At 40.0% G+C, this 22,400-nt stretch overlaps 2 protein-coding genes across 2 annotated transcripts in view; both read right to left on the bottom strand.

Annotated features, from left to right (window-relative positions):
• LOC134570823 (carboxypeptidase O-like) overlaps positions 1–22,400 on the bottom strand; it is a 467,541-nt gene that overhangs the window by 426,109 nt on the left and 19,032 nt on the right. The window lies entirely within an intron of this gene.
• LOC134570820 (gamma-crystallin 2-like) lies at positions 9,295–15,834 on the bottom strand. The gene is made up of 3 exons (XM_063428799.1): positions 15,791–15,834; positions 15,375–15,617; positions 9,295–9,649 (listed from the first exon to the last, which is right to left on the bottom strand). Exons 1-3 carry the CDS (start codon positions 15,797–15,799, stop codon positions 9,374–9,376), a joined length of 528 nt encoding a protein of 175 aa, XP_063284869.1. The 5' UTR covers positions 15,800–15,834; the 3' UTR covers positions 9,295–9,373.

The raw sequence follows: 22,400 nt of genomic DNA, 5'->3' as shown, positions 1-22,400 counted from the left end.
GCAGAGGGATTTAGATAGATTGGGGGACTGGGCACTAAAATGGCAGATGAAATTTAATGTAGTGAAATGCAAAGTTAAAGAATGCACCCTAAATGGTAGTGTATTAGAGATCAACACACAAGAAGGATTTGGGATTTTTTATAGATAACAAATTAGGCAGCAATATGCAATGTCAATCGGCAGTTGCTACGGCCAGTAAGGTGTTGTCATGTATAAATAGGGGCATAAATTCTCAGGATGAAAATATAATTTTGCCTCTTTATAAATCACTGGTAAGACCACACCTTGAATATACTGTGCAATTTTGGGCACCTGTCCTAAAGGATTTATTGGCACTAGAAAATGTATATGGGCTACAAAGTTATGAAAGGTTAGAAAATGTAAGTCTCTTTAGTTTGGAAAAATGCCCCCTTTAGAGAGGACCTGATAACAAATATAATAACAAATGTATTATACAAATATATTCGGGGCCAGTACAAACCAATACATGGAAATCTATTCATAAACAGGGCTATACATAGAACACAAGCTCATGCATTTAGGCTGGAAGAAATGAGATTTAGTCTAAGGCAAAGAGGTTTTTGTTTTGTTTTGTTTTTACAGTAAGAACTATAAGGATATGGAATTATCTGCCTGAAGAGGTGGTTTTATCAGAGTCCATACAGATGTTTAAACTGCAATTGGATAAATACTTTCAAAAACATAATATACAGGGATATCATTTCTAATTAGTGGGGTAAGAGCTGCTTGATCCAAGGAGAAAAAGTTACCTGTATGTATTGGGGCTGATGTGTACTATGGTCATTGCTGCCGCCCAGGAGTGATGGGAGTTTGTGCACAGGACTTTTTTTTTTGTATTTGATCCAAGGAGATATTACTTACTTTCATTTTGGGGTCAAGAAGGAATTTTTCTTCAGACTAGGGTTTTTGCCTTCTTTTGGATCAACAGCAAAAACATATGTGAGAAAGACTGAACTCTCTTTTCAGCTATGTAACTATGTAAAGTCTCATTTGAGATGCCAGAGCGAGTTTGGAGTGGACACCAACCCCAAAGCCTGAATCAGATTAGGATCTGATAGTAGAATCGATCAGATTATATAACTTGAGTGGTTTGAACAATGTTCCCTCTTCTTAAAGGGACACTATAGGCACCCAGACCACTTCATCTCACTGAAGTGGCCTGGGTGCAATTTACCTGTCCCACTTAGTCATAAAATGTAAATCATTGCGGTTTTTGAGAATCTGCAAAAGATTTCTTTGTAGGACTAAGACTGCCTTTAGTTGCTGTCTATCAGACAGCCACTACAGGTGCTTACAGGATTCCAACAGACTCTGAGCCCCTTAAACAATGCTGGACATTCACACGCTCTGCATGAAGACATCCAGTGTCAGTAAAATCCCCATAGGAAAGCATTGATTCAATGCTATCCTATTGGAAAGGACCTAATGCTCGCAACACATGCACATTAGGTCCCCCATTGGATCACATAAGAGGAGGTGGATCACCAACCCAGCATTGAGGATCATCAACACTGAACTGGGTGAGTAAATAAAGGGATTTTTAACCCTATATCTGCCGCAGGAGGGTGAGCGTGAGGAAGGGGGGACAAGAGGGCACTATAGTGTTACAAATACAGATTTGTATTCTTCACACTATAGAATTCCTTTGCATCTAATATTTGCAAGGTACATTTCAGATCATTTGCTGTATGGGCAGAACTCTTCATGTGTGAACCATCTATGGACAGAGCCAGTTATTTATAGAATTTGGACATTCCATTGATATTATATATGAATTTTTTATATATGTACAGATTGTGGCATATTACTTGTTGTGTTTTCCATTTACGTTTTTTACCTTTTTACCGCTGAGAATTTAGTTATACAGATTAAGCAGCTGCTATTTTATCTTTTGATCTATTTTTTAAACTCAAAGCGCTACTCGGGTCTTTCAATAAAATTGGCCAGCATTTGTTAATGTCTCTATATTGTGTATTTTAATTATATCTTGTCATGAAGGCATATCCAAATTGCCCATTATCCATAATTTTATTGCTATCCATAAGGAGATCGTTTCTTTTCACTTTTGACATTTCCCTAATTTGTTTGTTATTTTTATTGTAGTCCTTTTGCATACGTTTGTGTTTAACATCTGTGTCTTGAAATATTGAATGGTGGAACAATTGCGTCTGACTCTGGTTAATTAAATTTTGTTATTCCCTCCAGCCACGGCCGATGGTAGCAGCTAGTTCGATGGACATAACTATTACCATCTGTCGGCTTAAAGAAACACTTAGTTATAATGTATCATTTGATAGAGTGTATCCAAAAAGTAAATTTGTGTTTTATTCCATACTGGGGTGAACCTTGAGTTGTATTTATTATTATTGAGATACACAACAAAACTATCAAATAGTGACTGCTTCCCTTTCCAAATAATATCATCGATATACCACCACCATAGTACCAGGTGACCCCTTCAGTCATGCTCAGACCACACAATGCTCTTCCCACCTCCTCATGTAGGTATTGGCATAACTGGGGAAAACCTTCTACCCATGGCGTAACCTTTAATCTGTAACTAAAAAGACGCTCAGAAAAAATTATTGTGTTCTAAAATAAATTTTTTAACACCTAACAAAATGAAGTCCTGCAAACCCTGGGAAATGTTGGTATCTTGGTCAATAACGGATTTAATAGCTTCCAAGCCTAAATTATGACTGTATATGAGGAGGTTACATCCAGAGAAGTCCTCTGAGCTAAAGTCCTCAATCCATTCTAGATTTTCCATTTCTTGCAAAAAGTGACGTATCTTTTACACAGGACCGGGCCTCCTGGGCATATTTCTGGAGATAAAAATCAATGAACACAGAAAGTTTGGCTGTTATGGAACTAATCCCACTAATAATGAGACGTCGGGGGGAGGGGAAAGAATTTTTTATGGATTTTTCAGGAGGAAATAAAAAATTGAAATGTTGGGAAATTGTTCAAATAAAAAATCCAGATTTTTTTTTTGAAGAAGTGATACCCTCTCTAACTGCTATGTTCAAATATGTTTTTAATGTTTTATTGAATTCTTCTGTGGGATCTTGTTAAAACGTGGTATGTATTTCGATCTCCCAAAATATTTCCTTCTTCCTTTAAATAATTTTTCGGCATAATAACTATTCCCCCTCCCTTATCAGCTTCTTTGAATATGTTATCCTCTCTTTCTGTTAAAGTTCTCAAACAAGCTCTTTCTTCCTTGGTTAAATTATACTTTTTCTGTTTCTTGTTGATATTCTTGAATTCATTTTTCACTATGGCTTCAAAGTTTTCCAAAAAAGGGCTTTTATTAAACACTGGATTGAAATGGGATTTACATTTGAAGTGATCATGTGCAGGTGTAATACTTTCAGAATCTACTATTTTAGGGACTATAGGACATTTCAAAAACCATAACCATAAAACCTCTAATAAATGTAAGGTCTATATAGATCAAACTCATTTACGCCTTTATTTGGGGCACGTTTTAGACCCTTTTCTAGCAATCCTATTTCTAGGTCTGAAACGGGTATACCCGATGAATTGAAAATACCTCTGAAGGTTTCCTTTTTTAATAAAGTTTTTTCCCTCGTGTGCGAGGCTATGTCCTCGTCTGCTCTCATCCTTTTAACCGGGTATCTGTTCTTAAAGGTGCTAAGCGATTTGGATGCTCCCAATTTCCCATTCGGGGTTGGAAATAATTTGTGATTGGTTTTTCTCTGGGTGCTTTTGCCCTTTCTAAAAAATTATCACTATTCTCTGTATTTGGTTCGGCACTTTCGCAATTTGGGACTTTTGCACTTTCGCAATTCAGGACTTTCGCAATACCCTAACCTTAACCCTATCCCTACCCGTAACCCTGGTAGGGTTGGGGTTAGGGTTAGATTCCTGTCATCATTCTCTTACTGTTCCCTTCCTCTCCTGTTTTGCCACTTTTTACAGAAATCCAAAGCACTTCAACCCTTCCGAAATTCAGCAATTTGGTTCAGTACTTCCGAAATTCGGAAACATCTGAATGTCTAAATTGCCAAAATTTAATTTGGACAGAAATTAATTGCACATGTCTACTAGATATAAGGGTTTCAAAAGACTTTTTCTTAAATTCTCTATTGAGAATACAAAATTATCACTATTCTCTGGATAGTCTAATCTTTCTGTATCTGGGCTGGGCTGTGTTCTTAGGGCGTGTGCATAGGATTTATTCCTTCTAATTAGTACTATTTGCACTCTCTCTCCTTTCTTTTGGGATAGCCCCTTCATTTCTGGTGGATATGTATTGGATTTTAGATATAGGGGCTTCAAATGTTTTCTTAAATTCTCTATTGCCTTGCTGATTTTTTTTTCTTAATTTCTCTATTGCCTGTACTGGTATTCTATATCATATATATAGAGAGATAGATCTATCTTTAATTGTATACTGAAATTTCTTTTTTTTGTTTTTTGTTGGAGGTCCCTGAGGAAGTTCATACATGAATGAAACGCATAGGACCTGGGCTCGATATATATTTTTATATTCATATTACTGATAATTATTTATGTTCCTTTTTGGTCCAATAAACAAGACAAAACATTTTTTATCCTACATGGATTCCTGACCTTTCTCGGCTCCTGAATCGGGAACATCAGTGACAGTGAGGAGGTCAACTAAGCCCCGATTATCCAGAGAAGGCACCTTTAAGGCGATCTTAAAGTCTTCATCTTGTGAGTGCAATCTATAACAAGCATATCAGTTGACTTTTTGTTGTAATATGTTCCTGTTGATATATTCTTTTTAGATATTCAGCTGTATCCCTTTCTTCCTTATACATATATTTCTACTACTGTGGTAACCAGCTGGGAAGGTTACCGAGGGAACCTGTTCGTAAAAAGCTTAGTTTATTATTTTGCTCTTCAAGCACTTGTGTTAATAAGGGTGATTTTTGTATACAGCTAGAGGCATATGCCTGCTTTAAGGGTGCTGACTGCAAAAGTTCCTGATTTGTATTATATTTATATAGCGTCAACAAATTACGTAGCACTTTGCAATGTATGAACTAACAAACATGTAATTGTAAACAGACAAGTTTGACACACAGAAACAGGGGTTGAGGGCCCTGCTCAATGAGCTTACATGCTAGAAGGAGTTGGGAAAAGTGGCACAAAAGGTAAAGGAAGTATTATGGAAGTAGACTGGTAGAATAGTATTCAATGAAGACTTAGTGAGGGTTTCTTCTGGAGTCATTAACAGTTTAGTTATGCTTTTGTGAAAAAGTAATTTTTTGGGATGGAGTGGAGACTGGGTGAGTGTCTAACGGACAAGGGAAGGGAGTTCCACAGGAATTATGCCACCCTAGAGAAGTCTTGAATGTTAGCAGCAGAGGTGGGAGTACGAACAGAGGATAGACGTGCCTTCGGCAGAGCGTAGGGGCCTAGACAGGACATATTTGTGTATTAGGGATGATAGATAGGTGGGAGTAGCATTATAGAGTTATTTGAAAGCAAAAAAAAGAATTTTATATTGAGCCCTATATCTTACAGGAAGCCAGTGCAGGGACTGACAGAGGGGTGAGGCGTGGGAGGTGCGAGCAGACAGGAAGACGAGCCTCGCCGCTGCATTCATTATTGACTGCAATGAGGCGAGTTGGGAGCATGTAAGACCACTGAGAAGCAGATTGCAGTAGTCAAGGCGAGAGGACAGTGGCATAGACCAGCACCTTAGCCGCATCTGGCGTTAAGTAGGGGCAAATGTGCAATGTTTTTGAGATGGAAGTGGCAGGATTTGGCGATCGACTAGACATGAGGGGTGAAGGAGAGGTTGGAGTCAAAGAGAACACCTAGGCAGCGAGCCTGCGTGGTGGAGCGGATGGTAGCACCGTTGACTTGGAGGGAGACAGACACAGGAGTAACAACACTTGAGGGAGGAAAGACCAGAAGTTCTTCTTTGAACAAGTTGAGCTTAAGGAAGTGGGTAGCCATTCAATTAGAAATAGCAGAGACACTAGTAGTGGGGAGAGATCAGGGGAGGACAGCTTTGCGTGTCATCTACAAAGAAGTGATATTGGAAGCCAAAGGAGCTTTTGAGTTTACCAAGGGAGGCAGTATAGATGGAGAACAGTAGGGGACCAAGGACTGAACCTTGTGGGACACCAACAGAGAGGAGTTGGGGAGAAGAAGCAGAGACAGAGAAAGAAACACTGAAAGAGCGCTGGGAGAGGCAGGAGGAGCACCAGGAGAGAGCAATATCTTGCAGACCAAAATTTTGGAGGGCGAGAAGAAGCTGTTGATGAGCACTAATATCAAAAGCAGCAGAAAAGTCAATTAGAAAAGAGTAGTGACCATGAGATTTTGCAGCGAGTAGAACATTGGATACTTTGGTCAGAGGCATTTCCACAGAGTGCTTGACGTGGAAACCAAACTGAAGTGGATCGAGCAAAGAATTGGAAAAAGGCAGTAGTTGGATGGGGAGTAAGGGTCAATGTTGGGCTTTTTTAGAATTGGAGTTACAGTTTCATGTTTGAAGGGTAAAGGAAATATGCCAGAGGAAAGGGAGAGTGAGACTTTTAGTTAGAGGCAAAGCAAGAGAAGGAGACAGACTACAGATGAGATGCGAGGGAGTAGAATCAAGGGAGCAGGCGGAGGAGCAGGAGGACCAGAGCAGATCAGAAACCTCAACTACTCTAGCGGGTGCGAATGAACATAAAACAGCAGAAGGAGTGAGGTTGGGGGAAGTATTGTAAGGGGAAGGAGAGATCTCTTTTCTAATTGTAGACATGTTGTCAGTGAAGTGAGTTGCAAAGTTTGTGCGGTTAAGTTAGTAGGTGGAGGAGGAGGAACAATAGAGTTAAATGTGTGAAATAGTCATTTGGGTTTGTGGGAGAGTGTGGTTATGAGGGTATTGAAGTAATTTACTTTTGCAGAGGAAAGAGCCAAGCTGTAAGAGCACAGCATAAATCATAAACATTGAGTTGCTGGCCAACACAGGTCTACCATCCCCACCACCTCCATTTTCTTCTAGTAGCAGCCTACAGTAGGAAGTATCAAGCTTAGATAGAAAAATCTATTGTGTATGTGTTATGATGAGATTGCAAAAAGACACAACTATGAGATACAACCATAATGCAATAACGAAGAACTAACCAGGCTACTTTGCATTTCGTAAGCAAGCTTGCATCTCTGAAGATATTAATGTTGTGTTTATCAGGAAAAAAAAACCTCTGAATGAATTAGAAAGAATCTGCATTTTTTTTGGGGGGGGGGGGATAGGTTTCTGCAGCAGGTAGGTTTACATATAGTGATCTACACACCTAACTAACCCTTCATGGATTTGAAATACAGACGCAGTGATGAGTGTTGCAGAGTGTAGCTGGATTTTTCAGCTTGTGCCGGTATTTTTATTTTCAGATTGAGAATACACTGCCGTACCCGCGCGGCCAGTAGGTGGTGCTGTGTGTGGAGACGCAGGGATAGGAAACTACATCTTATCTCTGCTTCTCTCTCCTGACTGAATCCGCAGGGGAGCAGCACATAGTGCAGAAAGCAACTCCCAGACTGCAGAGACAGCCTACAGATCAGGTAAGTGAGAGATGGGGGGATCCACCTACAAATCAGGTTAGTGAGGGATGGGAGAGACAGCCTACAGGAAGGGTCAGCAAGGAGCAGGAAGGTAAAGTAGGCAAAGGAGCAGAAAGCAGAAGGGACCTCAAGGAGCAGGAAGGGGCAGCAAGGAGCTGGAAGGTAAAGCTGCACAAAGGTAAAGTAGAAGGAGAAGAAAGGGTCAGCAATGAGCTGGAAATGGCAGCAATGAGCTGGAAGGGGTAGAAGGAGCACAAACGTGAATTAGGAGAAGGAGCAGAAAATAGCAAAAAATGAGCAGGAAGGGCAGCAAAAAGTAGGAAGGGTCTGCAAAGAGCAGAAAGGGGCAGCAAGGAGCACAAATGTAAAGTGGAGAAGGAGCAGAAATGAATAGAAATGAGCAGGAAGGGTCTGCAAGGAACAGGAAAAGACAGAAGGAGCACAAAGGTAAGTAGGAGAAGGGTCAGCAAGGAGCTGGAAAGGGCAGCAAGGAGAAGGAGGGGACAAAAGGAGCACAAAGGTAAAGTAGAAGGAGCAGGAATGGACATCAAGGAGCAGAAAGGGTCAGCAATGAGCTGGAATAGGCAGAAGGAGCACAAAGGTAAAATAGGATAAGGAGCAGGAAGGGTCTGCAAGGAGCAGAAAGGAGCTGGAAGGGGCAGAAGGTAATGTAGGAGAAGGACCAGAAAGGGATCAGAAAGGTGAAGGAGCCAAGGAGGAGCAGACAGTGAAAGAAGACTGTGTCAAATGAAGCAGAAGAAAAGGAGATTGGAGCATGAAGGACAAGTAAAGGGAACCCTCCACTTTATTCTGGGCACCACATCATAAGGCGTTGGTACCTGGGCCTGGCAGGAAAACTTTGGACCTTCTCATCTCCCCAGGTAAAAAAAATATCAGTGTTAATGTGTTCACTTTTATTTACTGAGTGTCAGGAAGCACAGAGTGCCGCTGAGTAGGGGTGCCACTGATTGGCTTACTGGTTTACTCATTGGGTTAGAAAGACCTGTATGTCCAAACATGCATGTTATTGTTAAGTCAGAGTGTGTGTGAATTGAGTGTGGTTTAATGTAGCTGTGAGATGAGCCTGTGTGTTAGTGTATGCAAATGTGAGACTAACGTATATACAGATATGTGATTTTGTGAATGGGATGTGTTTGTGTGTAGTTGTTGCTGGGTGTGTATACATTCTTGAACTCAATGTTAGTGACCTGTGCCTCTTTGAAGTTGCTAAACATTAAAGGAACAAATCTCATCTATAATAAAAAGTAGGGTGTTATCCTATTAAAGTAAATGGAATAGATGGTATGAAGTGAAAGTAAGAAAATTAAAATGGGAGGGATGGCATAAAAATAAGGAATATAAAGAGGAGGGAAGAAAATAAAAATGAATTAAATAAATAAGAGAGCAATAAACATGAATATAAAGTTGAGTTTTATGAAATGGCAGAATGTGTAAAATAACTGAAGTGGGAAAGGAACTATATACATGGATTTGAGGTATATGATAAAATTATTTATTTATTATGTGTGTTCCACATCATGTCTAAAAATAAAAAGGGTCTCTCTTTCTCGAAAAGGTTAGGATCCATTCTATCAGGCACGCAGTGAGTATGCATGCTAGATTATTTCAATAATATATTAAACAACAGTTTTGTTTTTTAATTTCTAGAAAAGTCAATAAACCTCCAATAATTTTCATGAAGATAGTACGTAGTCTGAATTATGCAATCAAAATTTATTCTCTTTTAGATAAGGCAGCATTTTATTTAGTTTTAGTTAAGGCATAATTTCATTATTGTCTAGTAGAAATCTGTGATTCTTCTAAAAGAGCTAACTCTGCTGTTTATTCCTCCCCAGTCATTGAATCTCTTGTAATCTCCTGGTCTCAGGTAGTACTGACGACCTCTGTAGTTTGGCTGTTCATAAAATATCCAATGCCCATCAAGAATCTTACAGGAGTGAACATCATGGTGATGAAAATTTTCAAAAACATGAGGACAGTCTTCTGAGAACTCCATCGTATGGCCTTTAAAGTCTTCCTTTTCATGGAGTCTTATTTTGTAGGAACCTTGATGCTAAAATTGGAAATGTTAAAAATATTAAAATTAAAATATTTTATAAATAATAAACGTGAGTCTCTGTGTTAACTTTAAAATTGTAAAATATTAGCATATCTTTTTTTTTTTAAAGCAAGGGCTGCATTGCTAGTATATAAATATATCATAACATAACATTTGTGGGCACTTTGCAGACAAACTTCAAAATTACAATGATGTAAATTTATATATGTGAATTGAAGACAGTATACAGTGTAATTTATCTTGCAATATCTCACACAGGGATTTACATTTTTGTATAAAGGAATGAAATATAATACATTTGTATAAAATGGTCAAATACCTTGCTTATAGGTACTTGCAAGGACCCTGAAGGAATTCTTCACATTGCAGCTTACTAAAAAATTGCAACAAAATGTAAAAATGCCAGCATTTTAGCATAATGCCCACAAACAGTAAATAGAGTTAAATAATTATTTCTAAAATCTTGAAATAGGCATTGAAAGCCACGTAACAGTGTTTGCAGATGACACAAAACTTTGTAAAGTAATAAAATGTGAGCAGGATATTGCTTTGCTGCAGTGTGATTTGGATAGATTGGGGGACTGGGCACTAAAACGGCAGATTAAATTTAACATAGAGAAATGCTAAATTATGCACTTCGGGGTTAAGAATGCACAAGCAATTTACACCCTAAATGGTAGTGCATTTGGGATAACCACACACGAGAAGGATTTGGGAATTGTTATAGACAACAAATTAGGTAGCAATATGCAATGTCAATCTGCAGTTGCTAAGGCCAGTCAGGTTTTGTCATGTATAAATAGGGGCATATATTCTTGGGATGAAAATATAATTTTGCCTCTTTATAAATCGCTGGTAAGACCACACCTTGAATATGCTGTGCAATTTTGGGCACCTGTTCTAAAGAAAGATATCATGGCACTAGAAAAAGTGCAGAGACGAGCTACAAAATTGATAAAAGGAATGGAGCATTTTAGTTACGAAGAAAGGTAAAAAAAAAATTAAATCTGTTTAGTTTGGAAAAACTGCGCCTGAGAAGGGATATGATAACATTATACAAATATATTCGGGACCAGTACAAACCTTTATCTGGAAATCTATTCAGAAACAGGACTATACATAGGACACAAGGTCACACATTTAGGCTGGAAGAAAGGAAATTTAGTCTAAGGCAAAGAAAAGTTTTTTTTACAGTAAGAACAATAAGGATATTCTCTGCCTGAAGAGGTGGTTTTGTCAGAGGCTATGCAGATGTTTAAACTGCAATTGGATAAATACTTGCAAAAGCATAACATACAGGAATATAATTTCTAATTAGTGGGATAATAGCTGCTTGATCCAAGGAGACATCTGACTGCTATTTTGGAGTCAAGAAGGTTTTTTGCATTCTTTTGGATCAACAGCATAAACATATGTGAGGAAGGCTGAACTTGATGGGCGCAAGTCTCTTTTCAGCTATGTAACTATGTAACTATGTAACTATGTAAAATAAAGATATTTAAAACTTTTACTGCAATTTTTAACCATCTCTGGATTGATAATATAATGCTGACAGTAAAATGATAGTCTATTTACTGCTACACCTCCCTAACTGCAGTGATGATGTGACTCATTGAAACTTCCAGTACTGCTTGAAATTTTAGCAGGTATTATATCAGTGACTAACGGCTTCTGGCTTAGAAATTTGTTTCTCAACAGTCTGGTAGTCATAACCATGAATGATTGTAAGGGAACCTGTATGGATTAGATTTCATACTGCAAATTATGAAAAGAAAAAGTTATGCTCGATTTCTCAAGTGCTCTGTTTGTATTTTGTTTTAGTTAGTATTAGATAGTAATGTATTGCACTATATTATTGTATTAGTTTGTATTTAATTCATAATATACAAGCACAAAATTTATGAAAACTGCACAAACACAATGTAATTAAATTACAAATATTGCTTAGTAGATTATATATTATCAAGCATGCAAAAAAATATAAGAAATAAAAGGTAAGGAGTAAACATGATTTGACAATGTTAAATACAGATCATCTGTGCAATATTATCTGCAAAAACAAAACCAACATAAATCTATACACTAGCTTATGAAATGTTACTTAAAGTCACAACTGCTATTTACACTTTAGAACAGGTCTTTTAAACCTACTGCCCACACAGGCGGCATATGGCTGTAGATGCTATAGTTGCCAACTGTCCAATTTTAATAGGACCTTGTTTTGGGCTCTCGTCCTGGCAAAAATGGGTCCCAGGACATGTCTCGCATTGTTGGCAACTACACTGAGTTGTTCCCTTGTGCAGCAACTGTGCTGGAAAGAAGTGATTACAGCACATAGAGAACCAAGTCATGAAGAGATGCCGAAGAGGCAACATGTGTCAGCATATGGGAAGTGGAACTGCTGCAGTTGAGCAAACAAAAATTGGCATGTTGGGGAGGTAAGAAGAGCCAGAAAGGTGTAGTGGTAGCCAAGAGCTCTTCTCTCTGCACAACAGTTGACCTCTGTCACAATACTGGCCAGTAAGACATCCAGGCAGCTGTTGGTGAGTTTGCACTCTGTATGGGTCAGTAAGTGAGTTTGTCAGTGACTGTGTGTATGGCTTAGTATGTGTGTTCATATGGGTTAATCTGTGTTTGACCATATTGGTCTGTGTTTGTATGCATGCCCATATGGGTCAGTCTGTGTGTATATGTATTTGTCAGTGTTTGTGTGCGTGTCTATATGGGTCAGTAGATGTGTGGGGAGGTCAATGCATTGACAGTGAGTGTGTCCATATTGGTCAGTGTTTGTGTATGTTTAACTCAGTGTATTGTCACCAATAACATGTTATTTTGAAATTGCATAACATTTCATCTATCAAGGTTTATCTATAGCAAGTTTGCAAGCAAATTTATGGACTAGGGGAAAAACATATTTAAAAATAGGACTTTCTCCAACTTGACAATGGAAAGCAGCAAAGACCTCCCACAGGTGTCCTTGTGCTCAGCACTGTATTTAGTGAGAGGCCGTGGGGGGGAAGACAAAAAATCCGACCCCAAATGCACTGTTGGATGCCTTGTCAGGCTCTTGTCCTGAAGGGCCCGATAGCTGGCCTGATGGCCATCCTAGGGGCCCCCAAGGCTGGCCTCTGCTCATGTTGGAGGTGGTCAGCGAGGGAGCCCGGTCACCTGAGCTCTTCCTGCCCAGCTCTCTTGTACCCCTCAGAGATGCTGGGGCTGGGATATGACGTCTCCGCATCACTAAGCAGCATGTGAGAGAGCTGAGCAGGAATATCAGGACTCCTGCGCACCCTCCATTGACCGGCCACTTGGCTATAAAGGATCCCAACTGGACCCCAGGGAGATAAAGCATCCTCTCCAGCACTCTCAAAGATAGGGAGGCTGGGTGGAGTGTAATGTAAAAAAACGTGCATCAGTGTGTGTCTGTCAGTGTGTCTGTAACCGAGAGTGTGTATGTCTGTCAGTGAATGTGTATGTCTGTTGGTGTGTGTCTGACACTGAGTGTGCGTCTGTCAGTTAGTGTGTATGCATTTCTGTCAGTGAGTGTGTGTAACTTTGAGTGAGTGTAACTGTGAGTCAGTGAGTGTGTATGTGTCTGTAAGTGAATGTGTGTTACAGTGAAAGTGTGTGTTGGCTAATCTGTTGTGCCAATGGCTGTGTATCTGTCAGTGAGTGTATGTCAGTATAGGCATCAGTGAGGGCGTGTGTCTGTCAGGCAAAGAGCGTGTTGGTTTTAAACAGGAAGATAAATTTTGATTGGATGGAGGTGTCCATGTTTTGTCATGCCTAGGGCAGCACAAAACCAAAATATACCAATGCTTCTGCTTTCCACACATATCAATGACAGCACATAGTAATCATATAAAAACATGTCTACATTAACACACAGACACTACACCTGTGCATTTTAACACCAACACTACACACAATACACCTGTGCCTCAATGAGCCAACACTTACATAAATACACCTATGCATTAAAAAACACCAGCACTACACACAAATACACCCTTGCATTTACACACACCTATGTCATACAAAAACACTCCTATATTTAGACAATCCATTGTGTTGTCGGCTTTTCCTTTTCAGTCAATTATTTATTTCCAAATGCAAACAAACAAGCCCAACTTGACAAATTCTATTCCAGCACCATGCCTCGTCGCCTCCACATATTTCTGTCTTATTCAAAAGGGATACTGAAGGGAGTCATGACTTGGTTAAAAAAAATAGTATAGCATTAGTTTTTCTGTGCTAACCCCTTAAATTATGTTTTCTCATTGCCACCAATTTTCTTTTGCCTTTCCTACAGTTTTGGTATGATTTAGTATTATACACCTTTTGTTCATACATACGTTTTCCTCTCTTTATTGTTGTAAGAAAAAGTAATACACTACATTTATAATTATAACACTACATAACATAATATCATTACTATAAGTCTTGTATGTGCGCACACAGTTACTCTCTCTTTTTATTGTTGTAAGAAAGTATTAAGTAACATTTGTGGCATTATGTGTTCTTTTTGCCACTTTTTTCTTGTTTGCGCGTGTGCGTTTATATAAACTTTATGAATACTTTTGAAGGCTAGTTCCAGATGAGTTGGTACTTGTTATTTACAATGATGTATTCCCATTATCCTAATGCATATCTTCCTATAACAATCTCATGAAACTTACTGATGTCATAATCAATAATAAAAAAATTAAAGGAAACACATCAATAATGCAATAAATATTCTGAGTTGTGGTCTTCACATATACAATCTGTTGTGATGTTAAATGAAGTGCCACTAAGTACATAAAGTTAAATTTAACCCCTTAAGGACCACATGAACTTTGCCTTCATCCCAATCTTGTTCCTGAAGACCATATGTATGCCTTCCGCCAATATGGAAAATCCTCAAAGGTGTATTTAAATTTGAACTACCCTAGGCTGCACATCATGACACCCAAATTTAAACATATAACTTACACATATTTTCACCCACACATGCCAAACAGGTACATTCGACTGCCCTAAACATTTACAAGATAAGACATACACACATGCATAATACTCTCAGAAATATATTTGTATTCATATATTTTAGCAAAATGGGATTCACTTTTTAAATCCACCTTTGGCCCTTAGAAAGAAAAAACATTTAATCTCTTTGAGGAATGAACGTACTCACTGACATTTACTCAATAACACATACAAAGGTACTCAAAAACATCTTAATGGCACATATAGACACACAACCTCATCCACCAATCACAATCTCATCAGCAGGAGTCAGATACTGTTGCAGAGGGCCAGAGGCTATCCCAGTGCACAATAAGATGGCACAACTGGATTACCTTCTCGTTCTTCAGGAGTTTGCCGATATGTACTAGGCATTTGGTGGGTTCTATCAATCATAATCTAGCAGTAGCTATTGAAAATATATGTATAAAGAAGCTGTGCATCTACAATTACTTAAAATTCTTTTTTATTCCCCCCAAGAGTTTCTTAATGTCAAAACAAACACTTTACTCTAGACTGTGAACTCGTTTGAGTAGGGTCCTTATTAACCTATTGTTCCTGTAACATTTAGCGATTGTCTCATTTATTGTGACATTTCCCCCTTTTTATAATATTGAGTGTGTGTGTGTGGGGGGGTAGGGGTGCTGTGGAATTAGTTGGCCCTATATAAATACCAAAAATGATAATAATAACTACAGAAAGAAAGGCATACCTGTGGAATCATGCGACAGGACTTGACAGAATCATTGTAGCCCATCCAGTTTTGGTAGTCTGGATAGTTACCTCGTTTGAGGTAGTACTGAAACCCCATATACCCAGGACGCTCATAAATAATCCAACAGCCACTTAGAACCCTAGCAGAGTTGCAACGACTGAAAAAAGATTGCAAATCGCTGTGGTCACTGCTGCACTCATAGGAGTGACCCTGGAAGTCCCTCTCTTCGTAGAAGATTATCTATAATGAAGAAAAAAATATTGAGTATTGGCACAAAGCTGTTCGATCAACTGAAAAACTATGTTTTAGAGGTTACAAATATTATGAAATATTACTGGAAAAATATCTAGGATTTTGCCAACATGTTAAGTAAGTTCACATCATCGAGCACATCATATTAGATAAAATAATACCTTTCCCATTTTAATATGAGTTACAATGTCATATGCCAGTGTATAGTGGATTGTGTCCTGGCAATCTCTTTATATATCTCCTGGTCTGCTAAAGCTGCATAAAAATACAAAAGGTGCATTGTTTTCTGCGTACTAAGGAAAATGTATAGTACTTTCCATTCTACACTTTGCTAGAATTATTTATTCTTTACATTGTTTTCCACATTCACCATTTGTCACCAAAATGAAATAAATGTTTATCTGTACTATTATGTTAAAACTGTATTTAGCACCCAATTTTGTAAAGTGGGCATTTACAGAATAGAATTAAGTTTATGGAATTTGATGAATTAATTTTAAAAAGAAAAAAATAATAATTAGTGATTCGGTTAAATTTGTGACATATATTCCATTGTTGATTCTCTTGTTATCTCTGCAGCATTCTGAATTGATTAACTAATAAATGTATTAGTTGTGATAAAATGAAAGCTGAATTTGCAAAAAAATTCTGCCGGAATAAAAGTTGTCTATATGGTTGGTGATTGTTATAAACTCAGTTATTTTGTACATTTAGATTTAAGTCATGATCTTTAACTGTTTAGTGAATATACTTTTTTGCCAGTAAATAACTCTACAAATGTCAAAGGCAGGGCCGCCATCAGGGCATGACAACAATGACAGTTGTCATGGGCCCGGCAGCCCTGGGGAGCCCGGACTACTCCCTATGTGCACATATAGATAGTGATTATCGCCCCCAGCTACCTGTACACGAAAGAGGGGGCCCAGCACATGCTATCTTAACCTTGTAGGTGATCTTCCCACTCTAAACCTCGCGAGCTCCATAGCAGTCAGAGCATTGCCACAGGTTACCATGGCAATCCTCACGGCACGCAGGCAAGACCAGTGAGAGTCAGAGGAGCTGCTTGAAAGTTAAGACAGCATATGCTGGGTCCCCTCTGTCATGTGCTGCGGCTGGCCCCCTCCACCATGCCACCGGACCACCAAAGAATATATATCCACCTACGCTCCCTCTACAGGTAAGAAGTAGGGAGAGGTGAATAAAATTTTAAAAATGGGGGGCGGAGCCTGGCATCCAGAGCTCCCGCTCTAATCTACTTTTCTGGGGGTAAAACCCTAACAAAAACGGCACAATCGCCCACTGGCAGGAAACCATCATGAAGGGGACACCCGGGGGACTCACCCGACACAAAACACAAGCCTGTAACCCCTCGGGGACACGACAACAAGCCTTGAGGCCTACCGGAGATCGAGCTTCGGGGAGGCAGCCGCTCCCTGGGCTGACTGACCTGAACACTGGTTCCTCGAGGCTGACATCTCCTACCCCCCCCCCCTCTGGACCGATGGGGGTCATCTCGGTCTGCACCAAGCGACATGAGGGGCAATCGCTGGCTGACGACACAGCTTGACACACCGCCGCACACAGGCAGCCGAGCACATGGAGCAACCAAAATTGCGGCGGCATCCACATTCGGTGAACTAAATAGTGTACCCGCAGGGGAGACTCACAGCGACATACTGCAGCGCGTGGAAGCTACATTTGCCCGATTCTGGCGCAACTTATACAAAAAGCTGCACGCACACCCGGCAGCCCAGCACACCGCCACAAAAAAAGGCAAGCCGAGTCGTCCCCAGGTGAACTTGAGAAAAGTATCACTGCACCGGCAGACGGAGCGAAAGCGTCGACCCACACAAGGAGGGAAGAGACGCTCCACTCCAGGCAAGGCCGCAGCCCCCAAGATACCTGCCCGACAGAGGCGGCGAGGTGGCAACAGGAGACCCGGCTGCCAAGTTTCTTACAGCGACATAGCCTCAAGACAGGGGGCCCGAGCATGCAACCTCACGAAGCCGGTCGCCGGTCCGACCCAGAACTGGGTGACCTGTGTGCCCGACCCATATCCGGCAGAACTCCCTTTATAGCTCCCACATCACCCTTACCCACCCCTGTGGACACTTCTTCGGAAAACCCAGCGGCCCCCCTGCAGAAGGGGAATTGGCTAAAGAGGACTGCCTGACCAACACCGATCCACTCCCAGCTTGGCTTACAAATGGTGAACTCTCGTTGCACATTTACCTGCACTCCGGATAGCCCTGTGTTTCTGACCTTCCTGGTACCCTGTCTTGCTGTGACCTGCCGAAATAGGGAATAGCGACCAGTGCAAAAGCCCCATGAGCTTACTCTGACTGTTTTCTGTTTCCCTTGGTCCCCACCCCTTGTTCCAATGATGTATGCATCACCTGTGTTGCCTTAAGAAGAATCAGTTAGCATTTAACAGATAGAAGTTCGTTTGTTTAGCAGCCCAGCTTAGCACTGACCACTAGCACTAACCACAAGCATACTTGTATTACACAGAGTAGAAAAGCCTGTAACCTATCTAGCAGAGAATCTAATATACTGTAATATACACAGCAATGTAATCTTTGAATGACTCCTATTGTGATAACCTACCTATACTACTTATCATTTATCATTTAACCGATAGAAGCTCGTTTGTTTAGCAGCCCAGCTTAGCACTAACCACTAGCACTAACCACAAGCATACTTGTATTACTCAGAGTAGAAAAGCCTGTAACCTATCTAGCAGAGAATCTAATATACTGTAATATACACAGCAATGTAATCTTTGACTGCCTCCTATTGTGATAACCTACCTATACTACTATCTTAAACAAAAAATAGTGCACGTACTCTCAATTACCCCATTGTTACCTATGTCTCAATATTACGTGAGGACTGCCGTTGGGGTACCTCACGCACGTATGTTAACTCAATATGCACTGCAAAAATAAAAAATGTAAAAAAAATATATATATATTTAAAAAAAAAATGTAAAAAACAAAAATGCTCTTTATTCCCCACATAACGTAGCTTGTATTTTACACACAGTCTGCAGTCACTACACACACACTACATCCTTACACAAACATACACTCTGCAGTCAGTACACATACACTACATGCCTAAACATAGTCTGCAGTCACTATACTCACACTACATGCTCACACACTCTGTATTCACTACACACACTACATTCAATACACACACTATGCATTCACTACACAAATTTACTCTGCAGTCACTATACACACGCTACACAAACACACTCTGCAGTCACTATACACACACTACATCGACTACAAAAACACACACTTTGCATCTGCTACACACAAACATTATATACATTACACAGACATACAATCTGCATTGACTATATGCACTGCATCCACTACACACATTCTACATCCACTATACACACACCACATTCCATACACACACTTCATCCTTGTGGACAGCCTTGGGGCGAGCCCTGTGGGTGGACTTGGGGGTGGGTGCCTGTGGGCAGACTTGGGGGCAGGCCCATGGGTGGATTTGGGGGCAGACCCCAGGGGTCCAGACCTTGAGCTGCTGACAGGTGCCTTATAATTTCTGAAGGCAGCGTTGGTCAAAGGTATTGGAAAAAATTCTGTTGATTCGTATAGCTGACTTATAGTCTATATATGAGAAATTATAATTTGTGCTCAAGTAGAAAATTTTGAACAAATCAGTGTTTAATAGTCCACATAAGTGATACAGACATGTCATTGCATTTATAAGAAAACAGCTTCATTGCACCTCTATTAACTGCTGGAGTATAAGAAGGGTTAGAGGGGCATTAACGTAAAATGAAATTAAGAAGAGCTAAGGGGAAGATTGATTTATGAGGTTGAATAGGAAGAGGATTAGGTTAGGTGGTCTTAGGGATAGTTAGGGGACTTGTTTGAGGTAATCATGGATGAGATTTATAAGTTTTACATTCCTTAGCATATCAAAGCAGGTCTCTACATGAAGTTGTTATGGTGCCAGAAAGCCAACAGATGCACTCTTACCTTCAGGGGTTAAATTATTCTCAAACAGTTTAACTCCAGATTTGCCTCCAGCGCCGATCTCAACTCCCCCTAGGCAGCATTCGGCTTTTGAAATCTCAGTTCACTAAACTTGCTTGAAAAAGGTATGTTTATTTTCAAGCCATTAGATGAAGTTGTTATGGTACCTAAAGGTCCTTGATAGTTCAACTCTACCCTCTTCAACCCTAAACATTTCCCTACCTTAACCCTAGCTACTCCAAAACTGACACAGAGTACACTGCTGTTCTCAAGGTTATTACTATCCTAGCAGCCTACTTTTCTACCCTTACCTTTTGTGTCACTATACCCCACTCCCTCTAGCATGTAAGCTTGTTGAGCAGGGCTCCTTAATCCCTCTCTTCCCATGCATCCAATTTGTCTGGTTACAAATACTTGTCTGTTGGTCCACCCATTGTACAACGCTGCAGAACTTGTTGGCGCTTTATAAATAATAATAATTATTATTATTATTATTATTACAGCACTTGGTACAGCAGTACAGTTGGAGTACTTATTACACTATATATGGCATATCTTCTGTTGGTTTGTAACAAGGATGGGGTGGGTGACTCGTGTCACTAGCGATGCTTGAAATAGGTGTTTATCCTAGAGAGGTTGCATGTAAGCCAGGCTGACCGACAGCCCTCCTGCCAACCCTAGCCAGCAAACCATGCCATGCTGAAGCTCTGTGGTCCTAGTGTTCTCAGTAGAGTGTGTGATTAATGCACTATTGCTGTAGTAGCTACGGTACCTGGGACACCAGGAAAGATAAGCGGGACACCAGGAAAGATAAGCAGGACAGGAGTCGAACATCAAAATCGGGACAATTGTGAGGCATGATATGGCACTAAGATGTTGAGGTCTTTTTAATGTGGCAAAATTGCAGCCTTGCTAAAAAAATATAACTATGATAATAAAAACTGGTACAAACTGTGAACTGGTGCTGAACTGTACAATTTAAACACAAGTTCACTATGTATGATGTATGCATATTTCTTTAACCCCTTAAGGATACAGACATGTGTGACATGTCATGATTCCCTTTTTTTCCAGAGGTTTGGTCCTTAAGGGGTTAAAAGCAAAAAAGTGACAAAAAGTGACATATGACATCACATATTCTGAATGCTACTGGATAAAGTAACAAGATCAGGTATTGAGTTTGAATTAGAATAGGATAGAAAGAAGATTTAATTATTTGGCCACATTTTTTTTACTGATGTCAAACTTTCAGAATGTTTGTAAATAATATGTGCTTTATGCCCATATCTAAGGTGTATAGACCGTTTACTATTAAAGGAACACCATGGGAACCATAGCAAATGTGTTGCCCTGTGTTGCCCTAAGAGGTTAAACTGTTTTCGAACACTTTAACTCCAAAGATGTCCAATTGTTCAAGGAAGAAACTTCGGACTGCACGTTGGGGATATGCTGAGAGTAATATTCTGTCAGTAACTTCCCACTGAATAAAATGCATGAGAATGCATGTACATTTCTCACACCTGTAAAGCACTGAACAACTCTAGCCCCTCTTATATCTCCTCACAGATCCATAGGTATGTCCCTTCTCGGTCTCTCCGCAGGACCTCTCGCGGGCGGCTCCCTTCCTATGGAATAACCTGCCTACTGCCATCAGACTCTCCCCTAGTCTTACATCTTTTAAGAAGTGCCTTAAAACCCATCTCTTTAGGAAAGCTTATGGCCTCCAAGACTAACCCTTACCTCACATACCTGTCTCTTGCCCTCTCCTAATGGGCAGCCCACCTTATTTGATTGCAAATTCCTGTCCTAATGTGTTTTACACCCCACCTCCTATGGAATGTAAGCTTGATTGAGCAGGGTCCTCTTCAACCTATTGTTCCTATAAGTTTATTTGTAATTGTCCTATTTATAGTTAAATCCCCTCTCATAATATTGTAAAGCGCTGCGGAATCTGTTGGCGCTATATAAATTGCAATAATAATAATAATAATAATAATAATAATAATAATAATTTCCCATGCATTATTCTCAATGGGAAGCCTCAGGTAGGCTGAATTCATCAGTTGATGCCCTGAGCCTATCACCATAACCCTTATCTCATTGAATCCATTGATGGATGCTGAGAATGAGAGACTTGGAGAGCGATCACAGTCTGGACAACTTTGGGGTTAAATCATTTGTAAATTATGTATTTTAGCCTCTTAAGATAACATGGCACCCAGGCATTATTACAACGTCATTGAGATTTTATTGTTATGGTGCCTGGAGTGTTCCTTTAAGCCAGCTCTCTCACTGAGTGTGTATATGCATTTTATTAAATTTCTTATTGCACTTGCCCTACTACACTAGGAATTCAGGCCCAGACTTGCCATAAGGCCACACAGTGTTGCAGCCAGGATAGGGGAGGCATGGCAAGAAGAGTGTGTGGCAGGGCGTGCTCCTGAGCAGCCTACATGATCTTGGTTGCTGCCATTTCTTTCTTTATTTATTTTCTTCCAATTGGTGCCAATCATTTTGATTAGCACACGGAGAGTGTAGTAGAATAGTAACGTGTACGGGACCTTAGAATGGCCGGGCTAACGTCACAAGGACAGAGAGTAATCAGGAACAAGCCGAGGTCAGGGGAGCCAGAAATCAGGAACAGAGAGAGTACGAAAGTCGAGCCAAAGAAGTGTAGAAGGTAGAATAGTCAAACGTATTCAAAGTCAAAACCAAGAGATAAATACAAATATACAGTGCACTATTTGGG

This window comes from Pelobates fuscus, chromosome 8 (genome assembly GCF_036172605.1).
Source record: "Pelobates fuscus isolate aPelFus1 chromosome 8, aPelFus1.pri, whole genome shotgun sequence".
Classification (NCBI taxonomy): Eukaryota; Metazoa; Chordata; class Amphibia; order Anura; family Pelobatidae; genus Pelobates; species Pelobates fuscus.
The sequence above is the reverse complement of the archived record's forward strand: the minus strand, read 5'-3'. Positions and strand labels throughout refer to the sequence as shown.